This window comes from Anabrus simplex, chromosome 2 (assembly GCF_040414725.1).
Source record: "Anabrus simplex isolate iqAnaSimp1 chromosome 2, ASM4041472v1, whole genome shotgun sequence".
Lineage (NCBI taxonomy): Eukaryota > Metazoa > Arthropoda > Insecta > Orthoptera > Tettigoniidae > Anabrus > Anabrus simplex.
Genome location: NC_090266.1, coordinates 773,471,463 through 773,498,046, shown reverse-complemented (window position 1 = coordinate 773,498,046; position 26,584 = coordinate 773,471,463). Strand labels below are relative to the sequence as shown.

At 39.7% G+C, this 26,584-nt stretch overlaps 1 protein-coding gene across 1 annotated transcript in view; it reads left to right on the top strand.

Moving 5' to 3' along the window:
* Bulli (regulator of MON1-CCZ1 complex protein bulli) overlaps positions 1-24,233 on the top strand; it is a 214,775-nt gene extending 190,542 nt beyond the window's left edge. Inside the window, exons 14-15 of the mRNA XM_067141454.2 lie at positions 13,222-13,376; positions 23,573-24,233. Coding sequence (XP_066997555.1) covers positions 13,222-13,376; positions 23,573-23,667 — 250 coding nt within the window. The 3' untranslated portion in view covers positions 23,668-24,233. The remainder of the gene's footprint in view (positions 1-13,221; positions 13,377-23,572) is intronic.
* Positions 24,234-26,584: the final 2,351 nt, after the last annotated feature.

Sequence of the window (26,584 nt, the reverse complement as noted above, 5' to 3'; positions counted from 1 at the left end):
GTAGTTGGGCAGGAGACGGGAGCGTGGTAATGGCCGTGGTAAGGACAGGATGGCAGTTTAACTGGTCGGGGAAGGTTTACAATAAATGGTTACCCACAAAGGAAACAGATTCCAAGGGCAGAAGGCCTTAAAAGTGAAACCCCTCAAACAAAAATATAACCTTCATATTTCTTTCAAAATTATATGAAGCAAGTTAACACAGAAATTACACCGGTTCCACCTGTGACAGGTGAACCCTAAATATCCTCTCGGTGGCTGGAATGCTTAGCAATAAGGTAACGGGAGTAAGGAAATCGAGAATAGTACACGGCCCATGAAATCTGGGGGCAAGCTTGCCCGCGGGAACAAAATTCTTGACCATCACTTGATCGCCTACCTTCAAATTGGTGGGTGTCCGTCCACGATCATATCTTTCCCTAACCTTTTCATGAGACACTTTAAGATTGGCTTTAGCCTTCTTCCAAAGATCTTTAATGTTATCGGGATCTATTGTCTCAGGTAGAATGTCACTCAGAGACCAGAGGTTAGAGAGCGGCGTGTTGGGAACAAACTTGAACATTAAAGAAGCTGGAGTAAATTTATGTGATTCATGAACAGCCGAGTTCAAAGCAAAAGCTAACCAATGCAGGGACGTGTCCCACCTAGAATGATCTTCATGATGATAGGCAATAAGCGCGGACCTGAGATTACGATTAACCCGTTCAGCCAGAGATGGTTGAGGGTAATAAGCAGAAGTTGTCACATGAGAGATGGACAGGTCAAAGCAGAATTTACAAAATAGATTAGATGTAAAAGCCTTAGCATTATCAGACACAATATATTGACACGGACCAAAAGAAGCAAAGATTGAATTTAGACAAGTAATGGTGGACTGAGCGGTAGCCAGCTTAGTCGGAAATAACCAGGAAAATCTTGTAAAACCATCTACACATACAAAGATGAACTTGTTGGCATTTCCCTTTGACTGGGGGAAGGGTCCTACATAATCAATATACAGGCGTTCCATTGGGCGCGAAGCCTGATGAGAAGACAAAAGGCCTACCTTGGTGGACATGGTTGGTTTACTAAGCAAGCAGGATTTACAAGCCTTTACTAGTTCACGGATTTCACCGTCCATACCTTTCCAGATGAACCTTTCACGAATCTTTTCACGAGTTTTAAAGATGCCTAGATGCCCCCCTAATGGGGTCTCATGATAGTACTTAAAGATCATAGGTACAAGAACAGCTGGAACGACAACTTTCATCATCTTATCATGCCTCAAAGGGCAACATAAAACACCATTACTCAGTACATAAGGGACGACGTGTTCCCCAGAAGAAAGGGTTTCCATTATCGGAGCCAGCGTCGGATCTTCACGTTGGTATTTCTCGATATCCCTAAAGAGCATGGGAGCATCTGTTAAGATGGCATTAACCTCAGATAGTATGGACTCGGGAGGTGATGAACTATCGACCGGTTCATGGGTCGCGATGTCATTGGAAAACATACGGCTGAGTCCGTCTGCGACAACATTTTCAGTACCTCTGATATGCCTAACGTCAAATTGGAAGGCAGAAATTCGGATGGCCCAACGTGCTATACGACCAGTACGACGCGGCCTACCTAAGACCCAGCTTAAGGCTTGATTATCCGTCTCCAGGTCGAATTTGACATGTTCCAGATAGAGACGAAACTTTTCTAAGGCAAATAAGACTGCCAAACCTTCGAGCTCATAGATGGAATACTTGGCTTCTTGAGCCGATAGAGTCCTAGATGCATAGGCGATGGGTCGCCTCCCTAGTTCAGTCTCTTGAAGAAGGACTGCAACTACCGCCGACGACGACGCGTCGGTTTGGACGATGAATTTTTTGGAGAAATCGGGCATAGCCAGAACAGGGGCATTACACAGAGCTAATTTAAGATCTTCAAAAGCGGCTTGTTGAGAAGGTCCCCACTCAAATTTGATGCCTTTCCTACGGAGGAGGTTCAAGGGCGCCGCTCTATTAGCGAAGTTAGGAATAAACTTCCTGAAGAAATTCACCATACCAATGAACCTGGCGATCCCTTTGATGTCCTTGGGAGGTTTAAAATCACGGATGGCCTGTGTTCTAGAATGATCGACTGCAACACCATCGGGCGACACAATATGCCCTAGGAATGACATGGAGGGCTTAGCGAAGGCAACCTTGGACAACTTCACAGTTAACCCAGCCTTACGAAGGCGATTGAGAACTTCTCGCAGATGATCTAGATGTTCTTCGAAAGTCTCCGAAAATACGACGACATCATCAAGATAGTGATACAAGTACTCAAATTTGATGTCGGAGAAGACCCTATCTAGCAGTTTAGTGAGTACAGCTGCTCCCGTGGGGAGCCCGAAAGGCACGCGGTTGTATTCATACAAATTCCAGTCCGTGGCAAACGCTGTAAGGTGTTTAGACTCTTCAGCTAGGGGAATTTGATTATAAGCCTGATTCAAATCCAAGATGGTGAAGAACTTGGCCTTACAAAACCATGAAAAACAAGAATGAAGGTCGGGAAGGGGCACAGATTGTAACACCACCTTCCGATTGAGAGCCCTATAGTCAATGACAGACCTGAAGCCACCTTGGGGTTTCGGGACTAGAAAAATAGGTGAAGAATACGCCGACTTAGAGGGCCTAATAATACCATCCTTCAACATTTGATCAATGATTTCTTTCAGAGCCTTCATTTTAGGTGGAGATAGCCTATAAGGTGGAAAACGGACAGGAACCGAATCTGTGACCTCAATTTTGTATACAATAAGGTCAGTAACACCAAGAGTATTGGAGAACACCTCTGGAAATGACTGACACAACTTACGAATACTATCAGCCTGTTCCTCAGGTAGATGTCTAAGGTCTAACAACATCTCATCCTGGGTAGGCGAAATAGATGAACATGATGCAGAATTACACTTTAACAAGGGGATTTTACAATTGGAAGCAAATTTGAATGTGCACGACTTACCCTGAAGGTCGAGCACTAGACCGGTGTGAGAAATGAAGTCAGCTCCCAATATTATGGGGCAAGACAAGTGCTTGGCCACAAACAATTTAATTTTCCAAGTAAATTTAAAAATGCGAATTTTGACATATAAGGAACCTAAAATTTCTAATGGAGAAGAATTAGCCGAAACATATTGAACAGACGATGAACAATAGTCAGGAAGTTTACAGATAGATTTCAATTTCGAATACCATTCAGCCGAAATAATAGAACAAACACTGCCTGAATCTAAAAGAGCTGTTACCGGTTCATTATTTAACTCAATTTTGAGGAAGGGCACAGGTGCGGGGGAATCCGCCGCAATCCTAAGACATTCTTTGGGGAATTCAAAAGATAAATCTGAAGACTGAGTTTTCCCTGAATTTTCGACCTGTTTACCAGGAGCTGAGCCTCGGGAAGATGGATTTGTCGACTCAGCCGACGCCACTAGTCACCTTTTATTATTGGCATTGGTGGAATTTGCACCAGAAGTTGAGCAGGAGGGGGTGCTATTCGAATTTGGGCAATTCTTGACGATATGTGAGAAAGCCCCACATTTAAAACAGCCTTGTGATGAACTAGCTCCATTCCTTGTCCCACTAGATTTGATGGTTGGGCACTTGTTCCGAAGATGGTCAGGCGACGCACAAGCATATCATTTACGGGGTGTGACTGGTCGGCGAGGTGGAGGCCGAGGATTACTAAAAGAAGGAGGGGGTTCTTTCGCGACACACAAGGAATCGGCGTATCTAACTCCTTCCGCTGAGACGGCCAATGCTTCAAGTTCAGAGAAGGTTTGCGGGCACGCCGCGAAACACAAATATTACCTATAAGACTGTGAAATACCTTCCACAATAGCCTGTACAGTCTGATCTTCAGGGAAGTGAAGAGCAAACACCCTAATATAGAACTTAATATCTTGGATGAAATCTGCCAAGTTTTCATCCAACCGCTGTACACGATAATAGTACTTGTGAATAAGTGAGGACCTTGCCCTAGCCGGAATGAAGTTAGCTAGCAAGTGGGCGTGGAAGTCTTCAATAGATGATTGTTCGGCAATGGCTCTTACTATTTTGTCTGAGAGAACACCAATTGCATAAGGATAAATTATCTGCATAATTTGACATGGAAAAAGAGAAAAAACAAGAGCATGGTCCTGAAACTCAACTAAAAACCTTAAGAATGAAATTACTTCACTGGTGGTATTAACAGAAAACTTAGAGATACCTCTGAGCAACATTGCTAATGGATGAGGCAAGCTGCTGAACCCAGGTGACATAGTAGGTAAAGGTTTAAGTGGCAAAGAAGTTAATTCAGAACGTACATTATTCAACGAGGTACGGCGTTCAGACTCGTTGTCCAATGGGGCAGAGATTGTTTGAGCTCCAACGGTTTTCCTATTGACTTCTCCCTTAGGAGGCTCTTCCTCACTACCTACATTCACCGTAGTGGGTTGATCAGTTTTGGGAGGAACTTCCCCAGTTAAAAATTGGGTAACCTTACTGGACAATTCAGAAAGATTTTCAAGAACCACACTAGCTTCCTTCCTCTGAACGTCATTTAACTTCAGAGACAACAGATCGTTAACTCTATTAGAAAAATGAAATAACCTGGCTTGCACACGTTTAATTTGATTGGGAGAAGGATCATTTTCTTCAAAAAAGGTAATTACAGATGCCAGCTCAGTAGTATTGTCCGTGATCGTGGAGAGAGAGTCGTCAATTTCTTTCTCTCCCAAAGTGGGGATGGAAATGGGCAAATCAAGGGACTCTCTAAGCTTATTTGTGTCTACCGCAACCGTGCCTCCAGATTGCACGTTTCTAATAGTTAATTCATAGATCAACTCCTCCTTGCGCAAATAGTTAAGATGGAGAACATCGCGAGGGCCGGGCATGATGACAAAGCAATTTTGAAAACAACCGGAAAAATCAAAAAAAATCCAGCAACTGAGAAAATTGTTAGAGTTCGAAAACAAGGCAATGTTTAGCCGTCAAAAGGGGCTAAATTGAGACCCATTCAACCCACGCTCTGCTACCACTTGTTACGGAGTATAGTGGATGTGCAGAGGTGAAAGAAGGTGCGGGGGTGAACAGGTCTCAAAATGCAAAATTAAAGTTAAGATAAAATTTAACAAGGTTATATTTTCTTTTCAAGATTAAGAAATAACAAATAGAACAGGTACTCAGTAGCCGAAACACAATTCGAAAATGTACAATTACAGTGATTACAGGATTTGGGCTCCGAGAGCCAGACACACAATTCTTGAGCTATAAGCCCAACCTTACGATATACAGAATTCAACAAAGGGGCAGAAGACCCCAATCATGCCTAGGAGCACTTGCTCCTCTTTACACGGTAAAGCCTCCTTGAGGCATACAACAACTCAATTTTCAAGAAAGAGCAACTCGCTCTCAAAATTTAAGCCTATCAAAGGCCACACTAAACTCCACATTCAAGTTGTCCTCCAAGGACATGAAAACAGGGGTAAAAATACCTAACCTACTGAGGCCTATTAAGTAAAGAAACAGGAAAATTACATGGCCTCTAAAGTACCAACTTGAGAGGAGGCGTTCTTGCACTCCTAATACACTTTATATAAAACCTACTTGGCACTAGGCCATTACTGCAAGAGCTAATCCCATACTAAAGAGGTGACTTTTAGAAGGAAACAGTTTACATTACGTTAAGGAAGAAACGGTTGTGAAAATAAGTTCACCTCAATGCAATATGAGTGGGAGCTCGAGAGGGTTAAGCACTCTCTATCCCAATATGTAGTTTAAAAGATAGAATTGATACAAAGTGTCTTTACATTTTAGGGAAAGTTACATGGTGGAAAGGCTTCGGACCTGCCCCGAGAGTTAAACTGCTGAGCTGACAAGAAAAGAAGTTATTAAACGGCCATTACCTGGTGGCTGAGCTGCTGCCCGAAGAAAGAGGTGCTTCCCGCCCCCTGCTACGTACTTTACGCACTGATAGATGTCACTGAAGTGGCCCGGAGACCCGAAAATCAGCAGTTTATATACCCTCGTGGAAAGTTCGAGGTGTTTCAGGAATGAGAACACCCTCCCACAAAAATTTTATTGGTTAACGACGAAAACCCCTACACTAGATGAGGAAGAAACACCTTATTGGTGAAAAATTAATTACAGAAAATTACGATTGGCCAGTTTCAAAACTGGCAGAAAGAAAGGATTAATATTGCCAACTTAAACAATAACTGAAAGAAATTTAACAAAGAACAAACTTATGAATTCAAAATTTCTCTAAAAACATAGTTCTTTCACTTCGCACTAGGGTGCACAATTGTAGTTCTTCAGTAGTGCCATCTGGAAGAGAATGTCCACACTTCTTACTACAGGCAAAACAAAAATACATCGAAAACGACCCAGTTCAGAAACTTCAAAATTTCCAAGTAGTGACATCTTCTGAGAAACTTGAAAATTAACACAGTAGATAAAGTTCAGACTTCCTCCAGTAGAGGAGTTTCAACTGGCATAAAGTTTGAATTAGTGGCGTTATTATTATTATTATTATTATTATTATTATTATTATTATTATTATTATTATTAATTTGGGATTAAATTCGTGGTGATAATTCGATTGACAAAGTATGAATTGAATTAGTTTATCTTGTAAGTTGATAAATGATAAGCTAATAAAATGTCTGGAGTGGCCAAGATGCTGTGTAAATTCAGAAAATTTACAACAGATATCCCAACCCACATTCCAGACCTTTCAGTCAGAGTAACCTCCTTTGGGTTTCATTAAATGCTAATGCAGAAAGTGTGGAACATTGTTCAGAAAGTAAGTAGTGCAAATAGGGGTGAATTTCTTAAATGCGTGTGGTCATTGAGGTTAGCTTGGTTAGCTTTTCTTATGATATAAATCTTGATACCTTCTGTAATATCAATGACTTGCTTTTATTTTCTATGTGTAAAATTTCTAGATCTGTGTTGATGTCAGTGAAGTTGTGTGAGTTGTCATATACTGCATGTGTTCTCCAAAGGCTGAGTTTATGTTGTATCTAATTGTGTTCGCGTGTTCTTTGTACCTGGTGTGGAAATTATGTTTTGTCTGGCCGATTTACATGGCGTTACAATTTGGTTCTTGGCATTTGCGTTCATAAATTCATGATTTAGATAAATGATCTTTCTTTATTCAGATTACATTTACCAATTTGTGTGGTTCAGCGTTTCATTGACCTAGCCATGGGGGGGGGGATGCCTTTGCTGGCGAGATGTAGTGTTTACAGTGCACTGTGTCTTCTGGTATGGGCTACATCAAATTTGTTAATTTCATTGACCTGTCTGTCTCATCCTTGGCTTTGACAATATGAAAGTGACTGAGGTATGAGTGATGTTAGTAATACCATTACCGAGCTTGATAGCTGCAGTCGCTTAAGTGCGGCCAGTATCCAGTATTCAGGAGATAGTAGGTTCGAACCCCACTGTCGGCAGCCCTGAAAATGGTTTTCCGTGGTTTCCCATTTTCACACCAGGCAAATGCTGGGGCTGTACCTTAATTAAGGCCACGGCCAATTCCTTCCCACTCCTAGCCCTTCCCTATCCCATCGTCGCCATAAGACCTGTCTGTGTCGGTGCGACGTAAAGCAACTAGCAAAAAAGTAATACCATTGCTTATTCAGCCTGTCCCTGTTGTGAATGGTGTGAAAATATCACTCATAGGGTCGGTTGGTGCATGCATTTCAGTGGGCTTGGCAGACTGATATGTAATAGCAACGGCTGGCTCGATGAGGAAAGCAACGGGAAACTACCTCACTCCTCATTTCCCTAATACGCCTCTTCAGTGAAGCCTAGGCTATTTATGACAGCTGTTGGCAGAGCTGCAGAGGATCAGCCTTCGGGCTGAATACCCAACATGGGGGGGGGGGGGGGGGGGGCGCGTGGCGGAGGGTCAGCGGACTAACTAGCCAGCTGGACTCATGCCAACAACAAAGTACCAGTATTACTCCAACTGGCATTCTGTACTAGAGTGGAGAGAAATTAGGACTTTATTAAGACAAATTCCAAATTTCGAGTTTTTCAGGATTTAAGCAGAATTTAAACATAAATGTTTATACATTTCTAAATATTTTTGAGTGTGATCTGATAGAATGTGATGGTGCTCTTTAAAAAATAAAACTTGTCATTCTATTTTAATCAAGTTGTTTCTATTTCAGGTATATTTCTGTAATATGTTTTCTCTTTCAGATAGTTTATAAATTTATTTATTCAAAATTAGTTTTGGCAGACTGAAGAGCCTAAGATTTATAAATGTTTAAGTCAGAAATGATATTACTTTAAAAAAGCAAATGATTGAAGGTTTTACAATATAAGATAGGCCTTTGATTTTAATTTTAGAATAACTGGCCCTGTATGAGTTTAAGTTTTTAAAATAACAATTTTTTGTGTGGAACTTAACATCTTTTATTCTATTGCTTCAAAACACTGAGGCGTTTAGAATAGCAGAGGCATATGTGCCGAAGTATGCTTTTTTAGTTTTTTCTTGCGACATAAAGTGTGAAGTGTACTCTTTCGTGGCTGTTAAGCGTGAATGGTCGATATGCCTTGGTTATGAACAAAACCTCCCTTTGAATATAGAATGTCATTCGACCTTACGCACTGCAGCGCAATCTCGAGAATAGCAAAGGCGTATAAGCCAGCCTACTGGCTGGCCACTGTCCTTCGATAACTGCTATGTATTAACAGCATGGGACAATAAATATCTTAACAGAGGGTGGTGTTAATTTTTAGCCCTTCAGCCCTTATACATTTCTTGAGCATTTTGAAGGATATTTGTTGTTTTAGATTTAATCTTTCTTGTATGGTGGTATCTGTTTGAAAGTTCAGCTTTTCGTTCAGTCTTTTGCTTCAAAAGCTATTTATAACACTCATTATCAGTATCATGCAGTTCTTGCTGTAATATTTATTTGGTGTATTTAGTGTTGAGTATTTAAATTTGTGCTTTTAACAATTGAAGGGCTTCTCAGAAAAACACTATTAGTCCAAAATCGCGTCAATTGAGTTAGTGCTGCCATATTGCAGTGTGTATATGAATGCATCTGATGATAATATTGTGTCGGCTAAAAGGGGTTATTATAATGAGGGTTATAATATAGGTGATTCTGGAAAAACAGCATATGTCCAACGTGATTCCAGGAAAAACAGCACTAGTCATGGACAATTGTTGCTTTTGTATGAAAGAGCGGTGCATGGTGCTGCAGTAAAGTGGCAGGCCCTGAAATTAATCTTGTCAACGGAGACGTTGTGTATTTCGTAAAGACGTGCTGCTCTTTGAGGATGCATTGCTTGTGAGAGGGTGTGTAATCATGAACGCAGATGGAGAACCTGAAGATTATGGATGGCCTTTACGTAAGAAATACTAGAGATCTGATATGTCAGAAGAAAGTGGCTGGGATAGAATATACAAACCATGTGGGCCGTGTTGTACCAAACCGAGTAATAGATGATTTCCTACACGTTTATCGTGCAATTTGTATCCTATTGTTTATGTTCACATACTGATTCATTTGGAAAATGTGTATGGTGTGTTTTACTTCTCAGTAGTATTAGTATCACATAAATTCACATTGAATGTGATTTCATTTTCAGCTGTGTGCACTTTCACTGTTTTCAGAAGATAGGACATGAAGGAAGAGAACATATTCTTCAAACGTGTAATGCACTGGAAAACAAAAATGATCAAAATTCTCACTTGGGTGGCTTTTTTTTTTTTGACTGATTAATGTGCATCACATATTTCGAAGATGTTCCCGTGCTGCAGAATCCAGTGGCAAAGATCATTGTGCAGCTTATACATACAAAGTAAGGTTAGATAGTAAGGATATGCCAGTTTGTCTGAATGCGTTTATAAGCCTTCATGGCATACCTTATGTGCATGTGCGCAGAATTCAAATGTCTTCGGTAGTTTTTGGCACATCCCCCAAAGATGTGCATGGCAAGCATGGCAGCTGGCCTAATGCATGCCCGTTGGTTGCGACAGATCTTATCACATTCCACATCAAATCATTTCCTGTCTGGCAGTCTCATTATTTGCTCTGACACTATCCCAACGTGAAGTATCTACTGGAAGATATGTCAGTGAAGAGGTTGCACAGAATGTTTCGTGCACAATATCAACTGAATATTCCTTACAAACTGCATTGGCACGTTTTTTCCAATCATAACACTAAGTTCGGCTTTCCATGGTCGGAAACATGCACGTTTTGTGATTCGCTGCAACAGACGTTGATCAGTCCAGAGTTGACCTTGGAAGACAAAGAGAAGTTGAGAATAGAGCAGGAGCTTCAGTTGCGCAAAGCAAAAGCATTCAGACAACACAAAAGAATGTTCAAGGCAAAAGCCCAAACTAATGAGGTGACATGGATTAGCTTTGATTATATGCAAAACCTTCCGCTGCCACACGTTAAATCCAATGCAGGCAGCTCTGGTATTATGTTTTTGGTATACACTCCCTAGCTGATGACTATGTTTACTTATCATGAAGCCGATGGTAAAAAGGGAACCAATGCTGTTACCTACTTACAACCTTTGAATTATGATTCTGAATATCTAGTTCTAATAAGTGGTGGTCCATCTGGACAGAACAAAAACCATGTAATGGTGTATTTCTTGTATTTTCTAGTGCATGCCTTGAAAATGTTTCGTATCATAACATACTTATTTCCAATGCGGGGACATAGCTACCTCCCAAATATTCAAGACTTTGCCCTCATAGAAAAACAGAAAAGAAAACTGAATGCAGCAGAATCTCCTAATGACTGGATGGAAGTAATATCAACATCACGACAAAATCCATCACCCTTTAATGTACAAGAAGTGCAATATAGTGATTTCACTGATTTCAGAGCAACTTTGGCCCCATACTTTCTGAATCATCACAAACCTCCAATGCAAATTAAAACAGTGAAGAATGTTCAAAATACAGCAGAGATGTCCAGCTGTAAAAGTCAGGGATACATATTCAGGTCCATGGCGGACTAGCGTCATTTGCAATAGCGTTCCATTTTCACAGGAAATTGAACTAAAACCAGCGTACAGTACAAGGTTACCAATACCACCAGCCAAGATTGTGGATGTGCAAAACTTGATGCAATATTTGAGCAAACACAATAACAGATCATTTTATAACAAAATTTGCATGGCACCTGAAGCTGACATTGACTGTGATGACAGTAACAGTGGGTGAGATGACAGCAGCTGTTCTACAAATGTAAACTGCATATATTGCAGGTTCAGTTCACCAAAGCGGTACTAAGACTCTTTGATTAAGAGTGTGTGGTCTAATTGTGTCATAGAGGGTTACATATAATAAGCACTCTAAATGTAATATAATTTTTGTATGTTTCTGGTACATTGTTATACTTATGAATGCATCGTAGCAAAAAATTGTGTTTATAGTATCTGTATTTTTCAAGTATAAATGACATATGTCCATCTTATTTTTTGTTCTCATATGTGAAATATAACACTTTATGTATTTGCAAATGCATATTATGTTTCTTACTGTGTAAACGTATCCCATGCAATACCAAATTCCATATATATCGCTGCATTATGATGGTGGACAGTTTTGTCTCGTTTCCCCAAAACTTGATTTTTGGACTAATGCTGTTTTTCCAAGAAGCCTTTTCATTATTATTTACTTTTTATTAAGGACAAACAACAAGTGATACAGACAGTGCTTGTCCTTCTCATAACGTAAATCATCGTAGAAAATGCTGTACACAGAGAAACAAATGGAAAATAAATGTAGCCAAGAAAAAGAGAAATACAGGTGAAGATTATTGAAGTTCAAAAACTAAAAATGATGCAAGTGCAAAGGAAGTAGGGCCTCCTTGTTTGCGTGGTTATTTCAAGAAAGTGGGTCGAGATGAAAATGATGAAATATTTTGAGAATTTTGGGAAATAGGGAATTACAAATTGATTACAGCTATTTAAATAAACTAATAATTCATATTAGTTAGTTTATTTATATAGTATTTACTGTATTTCCATTTTGCAAGAAAACAGTTTCATTCTTAACATGCATAAACAACCTTACATTAAAAAAAGGTCATATTTAAAACTAGTGTTCAGAAACCTAGAATATCTGTAGGCGCCGATGACCTTCGATGTTTGGCCCCTTAAAACAACAAGCATCATCATCATCATCAGAATATCTGTAAAATTGTATTTTATAATTCACAGTAGTAATGCCTGTTGGTTCATTTCTGAACAGTGTACAATATTTTAATGTGTATGTAGATGTTTCTTTTTTGTGATAGCAAAACTTTAAACATGTTTTTCTCAAAAGTAGCTTTTGGCGTATATGCCTCTGCTATTCTGTTGGCCTCAGATGTGATCATCATCATCATCATCATCATCATCATCATCATCATCATCATCATCATCATCATCATCATCATCATCAATTTCGCTCGTCCATCTCCCGCCGGATTTTGAGGTTTATGGCACCTTTCCATCTTCTTCTATCCAAACACCATTGTTCCTCCTTAACTGTGTTCCAATCCAGGTTTCCTGTAATTATACTATTCTTAATCGTTTTCAACCACCTTAGTGCCTGGATCTCTCTCTTGCCTTCCCTGCTTCTGTCCGGGTTCCATCATCCGCTTCAGCATCCTTCTCTTTTCAATCCTCTTAAGGGCCAATGACCTTCGATATTAGGCCCCCTTAAAACAACAAGCATAATCGTCAACCATCCTCTTGTTCGAACCCCAGCAGCCCTGAAAATGGTTTTCCGTGGTTTCCCTTTTCACACGAGGCAAATGCTGGGGCTGTACCTTAATTAAGGCTACAGCTGCCTCCTTCCCACTCCTAGCCCTTCCCTGTCCCTTCTTCGCCATAAGACCTATCTGTGTCGTTGCAGCGTAAAGCAACTAGCAAAAAAAAAAACCACATCCTCTTAACATGTCCAAACTATCAAAGTATATCCCTCTCCATTCTGTTGAAAAGCTTTTCCACTCTGATTTCCTTCCTGACGTCATTATTTCTTACTCTGCTTTCGTGTCTTTCCTATCGTTTCTTAAAATATTAATTGCACTGGCCTGGATTTTATTCTCCTGTCTTTATTGTGATAAATTGTTAGAGAAACAATTTCCACATACCTTTGTGGTGTTGCAGAGCAACCTGTTTAAAAATATCACTCTGTATTACAGCAATGAATGAGTTAATTGAATTTCTCACAATTCATTTTTTTTTTCATCTCTAGATTTGTACGCAGTGTGGGTTCTGTTGATCAGGTGTCTGCGCGGAAGTTTTTGGAAGCTGCCAAGGCAACTGGAGATGCAACAATTTTTTATTCTGTATTCAAATTTTTTGAACAGCGCAATCAGCGTCTTAAGGGCACAACTGCCTTTTCCAAAGGTAAGGATTTATCATACTTGTTTGCAGAAGAAGATTCTCGTATTTATAATTACTTTGTGCATGAAATGAGGTGCGCTAGCACAATGTGGTCCCTTATCTTCAAATTGGTGTTCTGGATTAAAATCTCTGTGATTTTGAGTGGATTTCCAGTTCATCTAGATTATGACAGCAGGAAGTGCATCTGGCCTGAATGCCCTACTGATTCCCAAACTACCGAGCAAGCGGCCGCACAGCTTGGGTCATGTAGCTATCAACTTGCATTCGGGAGATAGTGGGTTTGAACCCCACTGATGGCAGCCGTGAAGATGGTTTTCCGTTGTTTCCCATTTTCACACTAGGCAAATGCTGGGCTGTACCCTCATTAAGGCCATGGTCGCTTCCTTCACACTCCTAGCCCTTTCCTATCCCATCATCGCCGTAAGACCTATCTGTGTCAGGTGCGACGTGAAGCAAATTCTAAAAATAAAAAAATGGTAATTCCCAAACCGAGCCTGGATGGAAGATGGCAGTGAAGAGAGGCAGAAGTGTTGTGAAAAGAATCATCATCATCATCATCATCATCATCATTATCATCATCTTAATCATCATCTAATCATCATTAATCATTAATTAAGTTCATTAATTAGCATAGAAGAGAAAAAATTGGAGCACACAGGTGCAGGATAAAGGTTAGCTAAAGAGATGAGGGCAAGTTCAAAGATGGCCATGGTGAAAACGAATTAAAAGTGAATGAAAACAAATTCACTGTAGTTTTTATGGTAAACAACGAACCTCATTGGAGTACTTTAGTGTTATTATATGTGGCTGTCTTTAGCAACTGACTCCTGAGGCAAGAACATTTGCCTTGTGTCCATTACCAAAATAATAATAATAATAATAATGATAATAATAATAATCGCTGAGGATGGGGCTGCCAACATAGAACACATTCATGGTATCATCAGCCTGTCGTAAGATGAGACTAAAAGGGGCAACCTACACTAGGCACGGAAATGGATTATGGCATAGAGTAATGAATTGGACCCCTGCCTGTCGTAGAAGGCAACCAAAAGTGTCATGTGGCCATCAGTCCCCTCTCGAAGGTTAGTTGTAGGCCGATCAAAATTTATTGTGCGTGGTGCTTGGGGAAGGCCCTCTTACGTGTGCGATTATGCTCAAAAGCCCAGACGGTATCCACAGCCCATCGGGTGGGATCGCCATGTACCCTACAGTAGTATTTGTCTGATGACACAGGTCCTCCACATAGCCGAATACCAGACCATATATTATTAGCGTTATCATTGTCAGGCCGTACATCCCCCCTCCCATGCGGTGCTATAACTGCCAGAGGTTTGGACACATGGTACCTCGTTGTTTGAATCAGTCTATGTGATACATATTGAAAAGAAGCTCATGGCACGGAGCACTGTACACCTCTGAACAGGTGCCCTAACTGCCTTGGTCTTCATTCTCCTCGGGATAGAAATTGTCCTTTCTATCTTCTTGACAAGAAGATCCAGGAAATCAAGATATATGGTCTTTCCTACTAACGTACTCACAAAGATGCACATAAGATGCTGTCAGTTGGTACAATTAATTTTATCCACATATATACACAAATTAATACAACCTTAATCACCGTATCACAAAAAAAAACAAAAAAAAAACACTTCTCTTGTAGGATATCAACAAAGCCACCATCTTTAAACAGTCAACAACTGATACCGAATACCACAGTGGATACACTTTGAAACACAGTTGAAAAAAGATGACTACCGATCAATTCAACAAGGAGACTGTCTGGCTCGGCATGTCGTCCACGTGCTACTAAACAATAACTCTTTTTCAATAACTTCCAAACCACAACTAAATAAAAACTAACTTCACCATCAAGATTGTCCCTTTATATATATCCTGGCCAGGTTTCCAGAAAGATACGTTACAAAAAACTACTTTCTTGAATCTTCTAGAGTGCGTAATACATAGGTCATAATGTACAGAATATTCTCAATTGTTCTAGCTCCTATACCATTCTGGAAGTTACAGTGTATTCCACAATTATGGATTACATTTTATATATACAGGTAAGAATAAATTATAATATTAATTTACAGGTATTTACATTAACAGAACTGATATCAATGTCTATGTTCAACATGTTTCATAACCTCACGCACAATGCGATCATATTGTAATAATAATAATACAAATACTAACGTGATGTAACACTTCACAGCCATACATGCAAGTAATAGTAGTAGTAATAATAATAATAATAATAATAATAATAATAATAATAATAATAATAGTAATAATAATAATAATAATTGTAAAAATCAAGCTCGATATTTGTGTTAGTTACCCATGGGTGAGAGAATATTGTTTTCCAGTTATACCTGATTTCGCACTTGCGTGACTGCTAGAAAGTGCGCCGTAAATTTACTGCCTTGAGTACACTGGCCAAACCACTAGACTTCAACATTATAGCACAGAGTCCACCAGATTCGTTGTTTCTTCCAGCAATACCTGTGAAGACCATTGTGCACAAGGCGGCAGTTGCTCCTGTAACAACATTACTCATCTCTTGCTTCCTGCTGCTGCATCAAACTATTACAACACGTCATCTTATTCTATGACTTGCACCACTCCACACTCTCCCATTACAAACTTTCAAATGAACATTGTATGTACTACCTTTAGCTTCTCTGACATCACATAGCGTATGAAAATCATCATCATCATCATCATCATCATCATTCTTCTATGTGAGGTAAGAGGATGGGAAGAGAGACTTTCTGCTAAATACTATCTTGGAATCTTGCCTTGCTATGGAACTTAAACATGGGCTTTTCATGTATTAAAATTCATAATCTGAATGAAACGCAAGGTGATAGTGCACTTAGCGACAAAAGAAAGTATTGTGGCAGTGTCCTCTATTCGTCAAATTCGATCTTGCAGACTCCGTTCGTACAGCAAAGAGTATAATTTTCTTTTTTTATGAATTGGCAAAGGAATGCGAAGGTATAATATGTTCCTTTTTAAACTGTGTAAAATTTGCCATGCAGGTGTTTGAACTTTACAGTGTGACACATTAATTGCCATCCACAGTGCACCTTGGGCTCTCCAACTGGAATGACATAAATGAAAAATACCCCAGTAGAAAGATAAAAATTTACTAGGGAAGTGATGTTTGGTTTACTTTCCAAAGACTGTTTAGGTGCTGTAAATTATTTCTTGAACTTCCCTAAAGCTGGGCTAAGTGGCTCAGATGGTTGAGGCGCTCGCCTTCTAACCCCAACTTGGCAGGTTCGATCCTGGCTCAGTCTGGTGGTATTTGAAGATGCTCAAATATGTCAGCCTCGTGTCTGTAGATTTACTGGCACGTAAAAGAACTCCTGCGGGACTAAATTCCGGCACCTCTGCGTCTCAGAAAACTGTGAAAGTAGTTAGTGGGACGTAAAGCAAATAACATTATTATTATTATTATTATTATTATTATTATTATTATTATTATTATTATTATTATTATTATTATTATTATTATTATTAACTTCAGTAACTTTTTTTTGGTAATGTCTGAAGCCATCTCCTTTCAGTTTTGACTCACAAGGGGGCATTCCCTACTCGTCACCACCGATTTTGCTTAAATTTACAGAACATGCAGGGCTTGGCTAGAAATGAAAGTACCTGAAGTGGGAACTCCAGATGGCCAAGCATTTAGAAAATAAAAAATATAATTATTGACGCGACTCTCGCACTGCATAAGCCACTTACGTTAGTGCGCACGCCGAGCAGTAGTTGGCGTAGCGGTAAGTGCTCAGACTATTACTTCGATAATACCAATATAAATGGTCCATTATTGGACATTATAAATTTTCCAGCTAACTCATTCCTGGTTGCCAGCGTTTCGCCCTCATGTGCTAGGCTGGGCTCATCAGTTGTTACCTAGCACACCTACCAAGACGCCAGCTAGTGCATACCATGGAGGCCACTGCATAGGCTAATTGTAGCCACCAGCAGTGCCAATGCACTATGAGACACTTTGTCTCATTATCAAAAATTGATGCCTGCTTGGCCATCAGATGATATAGATGTTGATTCCCATAGAGAATCTGAAATATTTGTTCCGAATGAGTAAATTTATAATACCAATATAAATGGTTCATTATTGGACATTATAAATTTTCCAGCTAACTCATTCCTGGTTGCCAGCGTTTCGCCCTCATGTGCTAGGCTGGACTCATCAGTTGGTACCTAGCACACCTACCAAGACGCCAGCTAGTGCATACCATGGAGGCCACTGCATAGGCTAATTGTGGCCACCAGCAGTGCCAATGCACTATGAGACACTTTGTCTCATTATCAAAAATTGCTGCCTGCTTGGCCATCAGATGATATAGATGTTGATTCCCATAGAGAATCTGAAATATTTGTTCCGAATGAGTAAATTTATAATACCAATATGAACCCACAATACAGAAGAGACAAATAATATACCAAATTTCAAGGAAAACCGGCACACGCATAAGGGCATAGCATAGAAAATCACCAGCAAATACACCGAAAAATAAGCCCGGGCGAAGAGAATGACAATATTAAACAACAAGGAAATCGATAATTTCAAATATTATCTCAGCACAATAATGGCCATCCGTTACATACCACACGCACACTTGTAGCAGAACACAGCATCACCAAACTTAGATATCCATCACGTCCATATAACTCACTAAACTGAATATAATACATATGCAGTAAAATAATTTTAAGAGAAATAATACATTAAACATATTTAGGAGTAGGCCTTATGCCAAGATAACTCGCCTCGTATTTGACCTAACACTACGACTTCACAAGTACCAGATAAAACTACCTACTTAGCTACATTATTAATACAGAAGAAACAACACGTATAATACAAAACCAAAAGGATAATGAAACTCCAAACCCTAGATGTGGTGATTTTTTAGGTTATCGCCCTATCTCAGTCTGCGGACACACAGTTTTTGCAGCCGTCCGCCACGCCATAGTTCCAAGTCAACGTCTTGTCTCCAAGACCCTCAAGCGCTCACTCCACTTCAGAGTTCGCCGCTAGGGGCGACACAGAATAGACCGGATACTCGCCCTGGTGGGCAATGTCGAACCACCCACTGTAATACCAAATGTAGTCTCATAGATGGCATAAGAATACGTGTAGCTGTCCGAAGTGCAATTATACTCTTAGAAATACTAACACACAGTGTAACTATGTGACGAAAGGTTCGCTTCTTCTCGTATAGACAGAGTAGATGACAAGTAGGCCAAGCGTCCAAGGTGCTAAGGCATCAGAGTCCATGAGACACGAAGTTTTTATTAATTCAGTACTTCAAGTATAGTAGAATTCCAGTCTCATATAATCCTGGTATATCACAGCTCCGTACAATAACTAGGCCGTGAACACGAGGTCTATAGAGGAATTAAATAATCAAGTGCCGATGAGAGACACAATTAAAATACATGTCGCGTAGACAGTAGATTGTCCAAAGTATATGACATAACAAGTGTATTTACATTAATAACGCCACAGTCACCCCCCGCCAAAAGAGGGCCACAGGCAGGTAGCATTCAGTTATATTCACTCGAAAAGGTACCACTCAGTCACAGGATACCAGAGCATCCAAAGAGTAGGCCATAAATTCACACGTTAAGTCCATAAGTTTAGTTCATTAATCAGTTAGACATTACCCCCATTGAATCACTTTGAGTACATCTCATTTCATGCCAAGAGAACAAGCTTCAGGAACAGTCTTACTTGGTAATTGGTGACATCGAAGAAACAACACAGGGCACACATGGAGTGTTCAATGTGCAGGAAGATGGAGTACCAATGGCCAGTCAGCACAACGTACAACACACCAGATGATAAACAGACTCATGACTTGCAAGATTTCAGCACCAAATGTTGAGCTCTAATGACACAGGTTTTTTAGATGCACGAGTCCAGCTTAGCTTCTTGCAACGGCAGCTCCAAGGTGTGCACGAATAGCTGCAACAGGAACAAAAAGCAGCAGCGACGGAACAAGTACAGTTCTAAAACCATTAGTCACCACTTCGGTCCTCACACACTCATTAGGGATTTCATTAGTTTCGAACCGGGTTTCAACGACCCACTTGTAATAGTGTTTTTGAAAGTTCATGGGACATTAGTAAGCACAAACTCTTACAATGACAAGAATCTTCTCCAATTTTAGCTTTAAGTTTGACCACACGGGTAACACCCATGGCTTGGGTACAGTTCATTTGCCACTTCTGGCATTGACATTTGCCAACTTTTATGGTTATTGCTACAGAATATTACATTACTTGAAACAAATTAGTATAATCTATTTTAAAAGAAATTAAATTAGGACTAATAAATCTAGATAATCTTACAATATTAGAATAAAGCAACCCATATATACAAAGAAAAGAGGACCTAACCTAACTGAATGTTCCCAATAATTTAATTTTCAAAAGGAAATAACATATCAGAAACAAGAGCAATAATGTGGAACACAGATGCTGGGTCATGAAATACCGGGGAATGAAACGAAAATTTTGCCCCCAACAGGACTAAATATTTAAGAAGCCCAAACCAGGGCAATCAAACTCCCAACTACAAGGTCGAAGACCATTATTAAATAGTTTTCCACATTCATTTTACAAGAAATTACTTAGCATTCTTCCACACCTTACATAATTTAACAGATGAGAGAACCAGATCAAAAGGAAGGCACGATACACATCAAACTAAATAAATGACAGAGAATACAGGGAGGGATACAAAGATGGATTATCACACGGCAAGACGGACAGAATTCACCCATAACAATCAACTCATTTACTTGTCACAAGGTACATGATAATCAGATTACTCGGAAGAAAATGGAAGGCAGAAAGATCACCACCAAGAAACAGAAAACACAGTATCCCCAAATCACCCACAACCATAACGCAGAGATCACATGGCGACCGACCCAGAATAACAAAGGTAATGGCAATAACTGGAGACTTAACCGGTATAATAAGGTGAAGGGGAGTACTCAAAGTTTGTCCGCACGAGATTACCATGCACCAGTAACCCAGGCCAACCACCTGATGACAGCCAACAATTACAGAAAGGATGGTAGGGAACACACAACAAGAAAAAAAATGGTATTATAGCACCAGGCTGAACCAACTCAAAGCAACATAAATAAGGGCAAAAATTCAAGAAAATTACATCTCCATATAAGCCATCTTCGAATACGAGCACAGGTGTTCTACCAAGACCATCAAGTGTTCAGAGAACCTCTGGATAACCCAGGACTAAAAATATGGTGGCGTAAGGACAGTCCACCTTGTGAGATTATGCCAATCCACAGACACCCTTCCAGCCAGTTGGAATTCACGGGATATAATAATACATAAACGATGCAGAATTGATAGTTGACATGATGACAAGGGTCATGAGTTGATGGAGAAGAACCTTCAGCCAGTCAATTGGGTCCCATACCTCCAATGACAGACCAAGAATGTCAGCGACTGCCCGCAAACTATTACCCATGATCCCATACTCACAGGAACAGACCCCAGAACAGCCAGATGACAAGCAAGCAACAATACATTATTGCGAAAACATGCCGGTTTGAGCAAGAAGCAACCAAACTACAAGAAAAAGGTAAACCAGATGACGAACAGACCAAGACGCAAAATGAGGAGCATATAATGCAATTAAATTTGATCGAAAGGAAAGACACTTAAACAGCCATGGGGTGCAAGGGAAACACTTCTCAGTATGCAAATTGATTCACATCTGGTCTATAGATATCCTTTTGAAGAAATATAAGTTCTCATATCATACAATGTCCCACTAAATATGGTCGAAGCCAGTGTACATCCACAAAATGACCACAAATGCCCAGACGGGCCTCAAAGAAACATCCTGGGCTAATATTAGTGTGAACTGAATCACCTGCAAGACATCCCATACTGACTCGCAAACTCCTTGCCTACACGCGGACTCAAGGATTAATAAATATACCAGCCAAGACATGGACATATGATAACGAATAGGCTCAAGGATACACTAGAGAAGACTTCACCCCAATTTCGACAAGGCCACACTCCACTAAATAAACAGCACCCACTAGACTGATTATGATGACAACATGCACTCCCATAATCCTCAGCAAAATGATCAGGAAGGAAATAATGGCGACGATGGGACAGGAAAGGCCTAGGAATGGGAAAGAAGCGGCTGTGGACTTAATTAATGTACAGCCCCAGCATTTGCCTGGTGTGCAAATGGGAAACCACAGAAAACCATCTTCAGGGCTGCCGACAGTGGGGTTCGAACCCACTATCTCCCAGATGCAAGCTCACAGCTGCGCACCCCTAACCACACTGCCAACTCACCCGGTCATTTGGTTTCTGAGGGAAGTGCAGGTGGTAGGAATGGTAGAGGTAGACCAAGGTATGAATATGATGGAACAGATTAGAGCAAATGTAGGATATAGTATTACGCAGATTTTAGTGATATTTGGTGTTACGGAGGTGAGGCGTAAGGAGGGAGCTCTCCCATTTCCGGTAATACTGCCAACTGAATGGAAATGATATCTGAATTGAATCGATAATATGATCGAATGATATAAATTTTCTAAACCTTTATTATCTTAAGCAAACAACTGTGTCACACACACATTATATAACATTTTCCGATGAGAATCTTGTTCCTAGCATGAATTCTATAGTTTGGCTTTGCTGTGTAAACAACAACAGTACTAGTACGTAAAGTGTACGCCAGGTGTCTCACAGCATTGCATAAGCGATTCATAGTTCATGTTTCAAAGGTTGCCGGTACAAATTTCGAAGATAACTGAAGTCTACCGATTCAGCACTACGGAGCCCATGTATCACTAAAAGTTGCGCGAGTAATAGTTATGTAGAAGTGAATAGGTTAGCACAGGATAAGATGGCATGGAGGGCTGCATCAAACCAGTCTATGGACTGATGACTCCAACAACAACAATCTATAATTTCATATCACTTCATCTCTTACCATTGGGGGCCAGTGACCTAGATATTAGGCCCCTTAAAACAACAATCATCATCAATAAAAATATTGTTTTATGCCCCTCAACACTTTTACAGTTTTCAGACACACTGAGGTTTTGTCCTGCAGGAGTTATTTTATGTGCCTGTAAATCTACCAACATGAGGCCGTCGTATCCGAGCACCTTCAAATACCACTAGAATGAGCCTGGATCTGACCTGCCAGCTTGGGTTCAGAAGACCTGGAACCAACATTACAGTTAGAAAGGCAGTTTTAAATGATGATGTAATGTGACATAGGTGTGCCCTAAGGGTAAGAGTGAACTTGTGAATAATTTCAGACTCTTGAAAGTAGGATGATAGTGTGCTTACAAGTTTGATGATAAAGGTTAGTTAGAGATGCTGTTATACTTGAAGGCATGTGTGGCAAACTTGTTACTTTGATTGCATGTTCTTTTATGACTAGGTTTTTTAATACTAGTGTATGGGGTTGTGGAAGTCAAACCAATGTAACAGACAGGACAGTTGATGCATTGGAGTTCTTGGACAATGTCATTGATAACCATGACTTCTCGTGTAAGTGTTGATATTAAACAAGATGAGTGTTATGATACGTCATTGATGTTGCTGTGTTTTCAATGTGGGTGCTTGCTACAGAAGGAGCTATGTAAATGAAGGAAATTTCTGTGGCTGATTGTGTGGCAGGGTTTACCTGGAGATTGGTAATGTAGCTATAGGTGACTACGGGGCAGCTTTTAAGGAAATGCTTGTTGAGTGAGGGAGTATAAAAGTGATAAAAGCATGGGATACAAATTCCAGTGTAGAATCTATTTCTGTCTTGGTTCATATAAGATGCATCCCATGGGATGACTAGGGATACATAGTTGGGTGGTTTAATCCTGAGTGTGGTTTATCAAACCTTTAATAAAACACTTTCCTCACACCTTATATGTAGTTCTAGGGCACCTATCCCAATCCTAAATTAAATGAATTATACTGTAGTTATGCATATATAAGTGTGTTAACTAAAATTTCTCTAGCCACTCAGAAAGACAACAGCTTCTGTTCAGTGGCACACAATGTTATATCTTCTAATTTGATGTATGATTTATTTCCAAGTTTCCAGAATGGTAGCATTTTGCTAAAATTTGTATTCTTTTTTGCAGGTGAGCATTGCGAATTATACGTAAAACATTTTCAGCAACTTTTCTGTGATACGAGCACAAACTCTTCACCAGAATCTAATAGGGGTCTTCAGTGACATATTTAAAAACTAATTTCAAGAATGGCTTCAGAATTCTGCTGCAGCTTCAAAATATGGTGCCTGCCTCTCCTTACTGAAAACTACCCATGATGTGTTTTAATTAGTGCTAATTACGATGTGAGAAAACACTAGTATGAAATATTCTGTGGGAAACTACACTTTAAAGAAAGATTGTAATGTTATGTTATTTTTCCTCACAATCAAGGTGTTCATAAGGTATTTCAATCCTTCAGCCTCCTTAACCCCTAAATATGCCACTTGAATAGGTGGTGTTTTATTTACAAACTTTTCCATTCCATGGCTCCTGCTTAACAGTTATTGGAAGCCCTGTTAATAATGCGATACGGTACAGGCCAAATGGAAAGCAACAGCCTTCAATAACACTGTTCGCTTGTCCTTAGTCACTCTTTCAGCTCCTATGTTATGTACATACTGCTTCCATCTGATTCTGCCCCCCATTCCCTACCCCCCAAATTTTGCATTGTGGCACATATTGTTAATTTTACTATCTGGGTATTTAGGAATCTTCATAAGACTAAGCCTCTGTATCAAACTGAAAGTATGTATCCTCTATGTTCTTAGACTCTGCATTGGGGTAGAAGAGCCTTAACAGTTGATATTGTATGGACTGGTATACAAATACGGTAGCTTTATAGATCAGAATACTATTTGAAGTATAGCCTGCATTAACATGATGAGATAAAAATTCAGGCCCATGGCAAGAAACATCAATTGTGACTGTTTTCGGGGAAAGGTACCTAAAATAAGGTATTTAAAAGATGTTTCTCCTCATGTCTGGAAAAAGTGTTAAATTCAGAGTGGTATGGCACCAAGAAAATGTTGTATAAGTGCAATACTCGCTGCAATGTTAGGTGCTTCCTAGTATTCACTACATCTCTTCTAAGTTCTCCCAACATAAAGCATAGAGAACAAACCCCCCCCCCCCCCAAATATGAGAATTTCTATTTTTGGTTTTGGAGTAGACCCTCTAAACTAATGTTTCTGTCATTTATTTGTCGGTCATACATTTATTTAATTCCTGAGATTCTCATTATCACTCATATCTTTTACATCATTCATCAACTCAGTAAATTATTATTAATTGCAGACCACATAATTAGGACCTTATAATATCATCTTTACAGACCCTTCATGGCTCAGGCGCAGCACGCTGGCCTCTCACCTCTGGGTTCTGTGGTTCAAATCATGGTCACTCCATGTGAGATTTTTACTGGATAAAGCAGATGCAGGACAGGTTTTCCTCTGGGTACTCCAGCTTTCCCTGTCATCTTTCATTCCAGTGACACTTTCCAGTATCTTTTCATTTCATCTGTCAGCATTAATCATTGCCTCAGAGGAGTGCAACAGGCTGTAAACAAACTAAATTATTAAGAAAGCCCAAGTTAATTACAGATTATCCTGGCTCTTCACTATCAAATATGTGCAGTAGGGCAATATGCCTGTACTTACAAATTTTAATTGCTTATGACATCATTTTAAGAAACCTACTTTCTACAGCAATGTTTATTCTTGTATTTGGGCATTCTCTGGTTGTCAGCTATAAATGAGGCATGTTGAAATAGCAGATCTTGTGAGATCTCCAAATTAAAGCACCTTTGGCTGTTGTCAGAATTTGAATGGGTACATGTTGCAGGCTAGTAGAAGAGTGGAAATGAACTGCAGGACAGAAAACACTTATTAGAGATAGCAAGGAGGCTTGTCCTATACAGTGTGATAGTGATTCCTATACTGGAGCAACTGGCAGACCAACGTCTGCAGATTCCACTCTAGTACCGCTCAAGTATGGCGGAGCTATGACTTCATCAGAAAGTAGAGGTGGCCAGCCAATAGTTAGAAATCTTCCTTGTGGTAAGCAATGTGTCCAGTTCATATACAAATGTACATGGTTTTAGCACTTCAGTTTATCGCTCCCATTATTGCTCTACTGCTTTCTTAATGTATGTTATTCCTTTTATAGTCGTTTCAAAATTAGAACCATGTAATTTGTTCTAGGTATATTTTGTGCATTATTCTTAGTATAGTATTATGTAAGCACGTAGTATTCATAGGTTATGAACTTCATGGTTCTGATCCGTATTGAATTGTAATTACAATATAATTATTAAATTAATGTAGTAATGTCCACCTTTCAATACTATAATATGCAATATTCTAAATTACATTAATTAGGGCCTAGTTTCGGCCGGGGCTAGCCATTTTCAGCCATAATTTAAAACATCTAATAACTAAACAAATCTACATGCACACAATTGACATAAAACAAATGAAACAAATATATACAAATTGACGTTAAAAACTGGGATGAAATTATGAGTATATTTGAAAATAGCTAGGTTCTAACATCTTGAGTATGCTCATCATCGAGACTCTTTCATGTATTAACCCGTTCAGTGGGCGGAGTGGCGAGATCCGCGGCTAAAAGTCGCTTGCTCGGTGGGGAACGCAGATATATCCGCCTAATAGATTTTTTTTTTCTCAGTTGCCTGCCTGCAGATATTTATTTCTTTTTCATCAACGTGTTCTGGATGAATCTGCCATCTGATGTGAATTTTTTCAACTATGTTCTTTCAATACCAATGTGTTATCTACGAGTTGCATCATAAAGAACACATCTTACCTCCGGGCAAGAACGACCTAAGGCGTAATTGCCTCTCGCTGAATCTTTAGCTTGTCACCTACTCGTCCCTTGGATGCAATAATATTGCTGTAGAAGGGATTTCTGGAGATACGATGCTATATAAATAGACTCTGATAACGCCTTAGAACTGTGACCCAATTTATAATGCTCAGTCTTGAGTTCTTCCTTCAAGACAGCAGTATGTGTTTACCACGAATCGTGAAAGTTACACAGCATTTATAATCATCCACATGTTTTCCGTAGTATAGGCAGAAC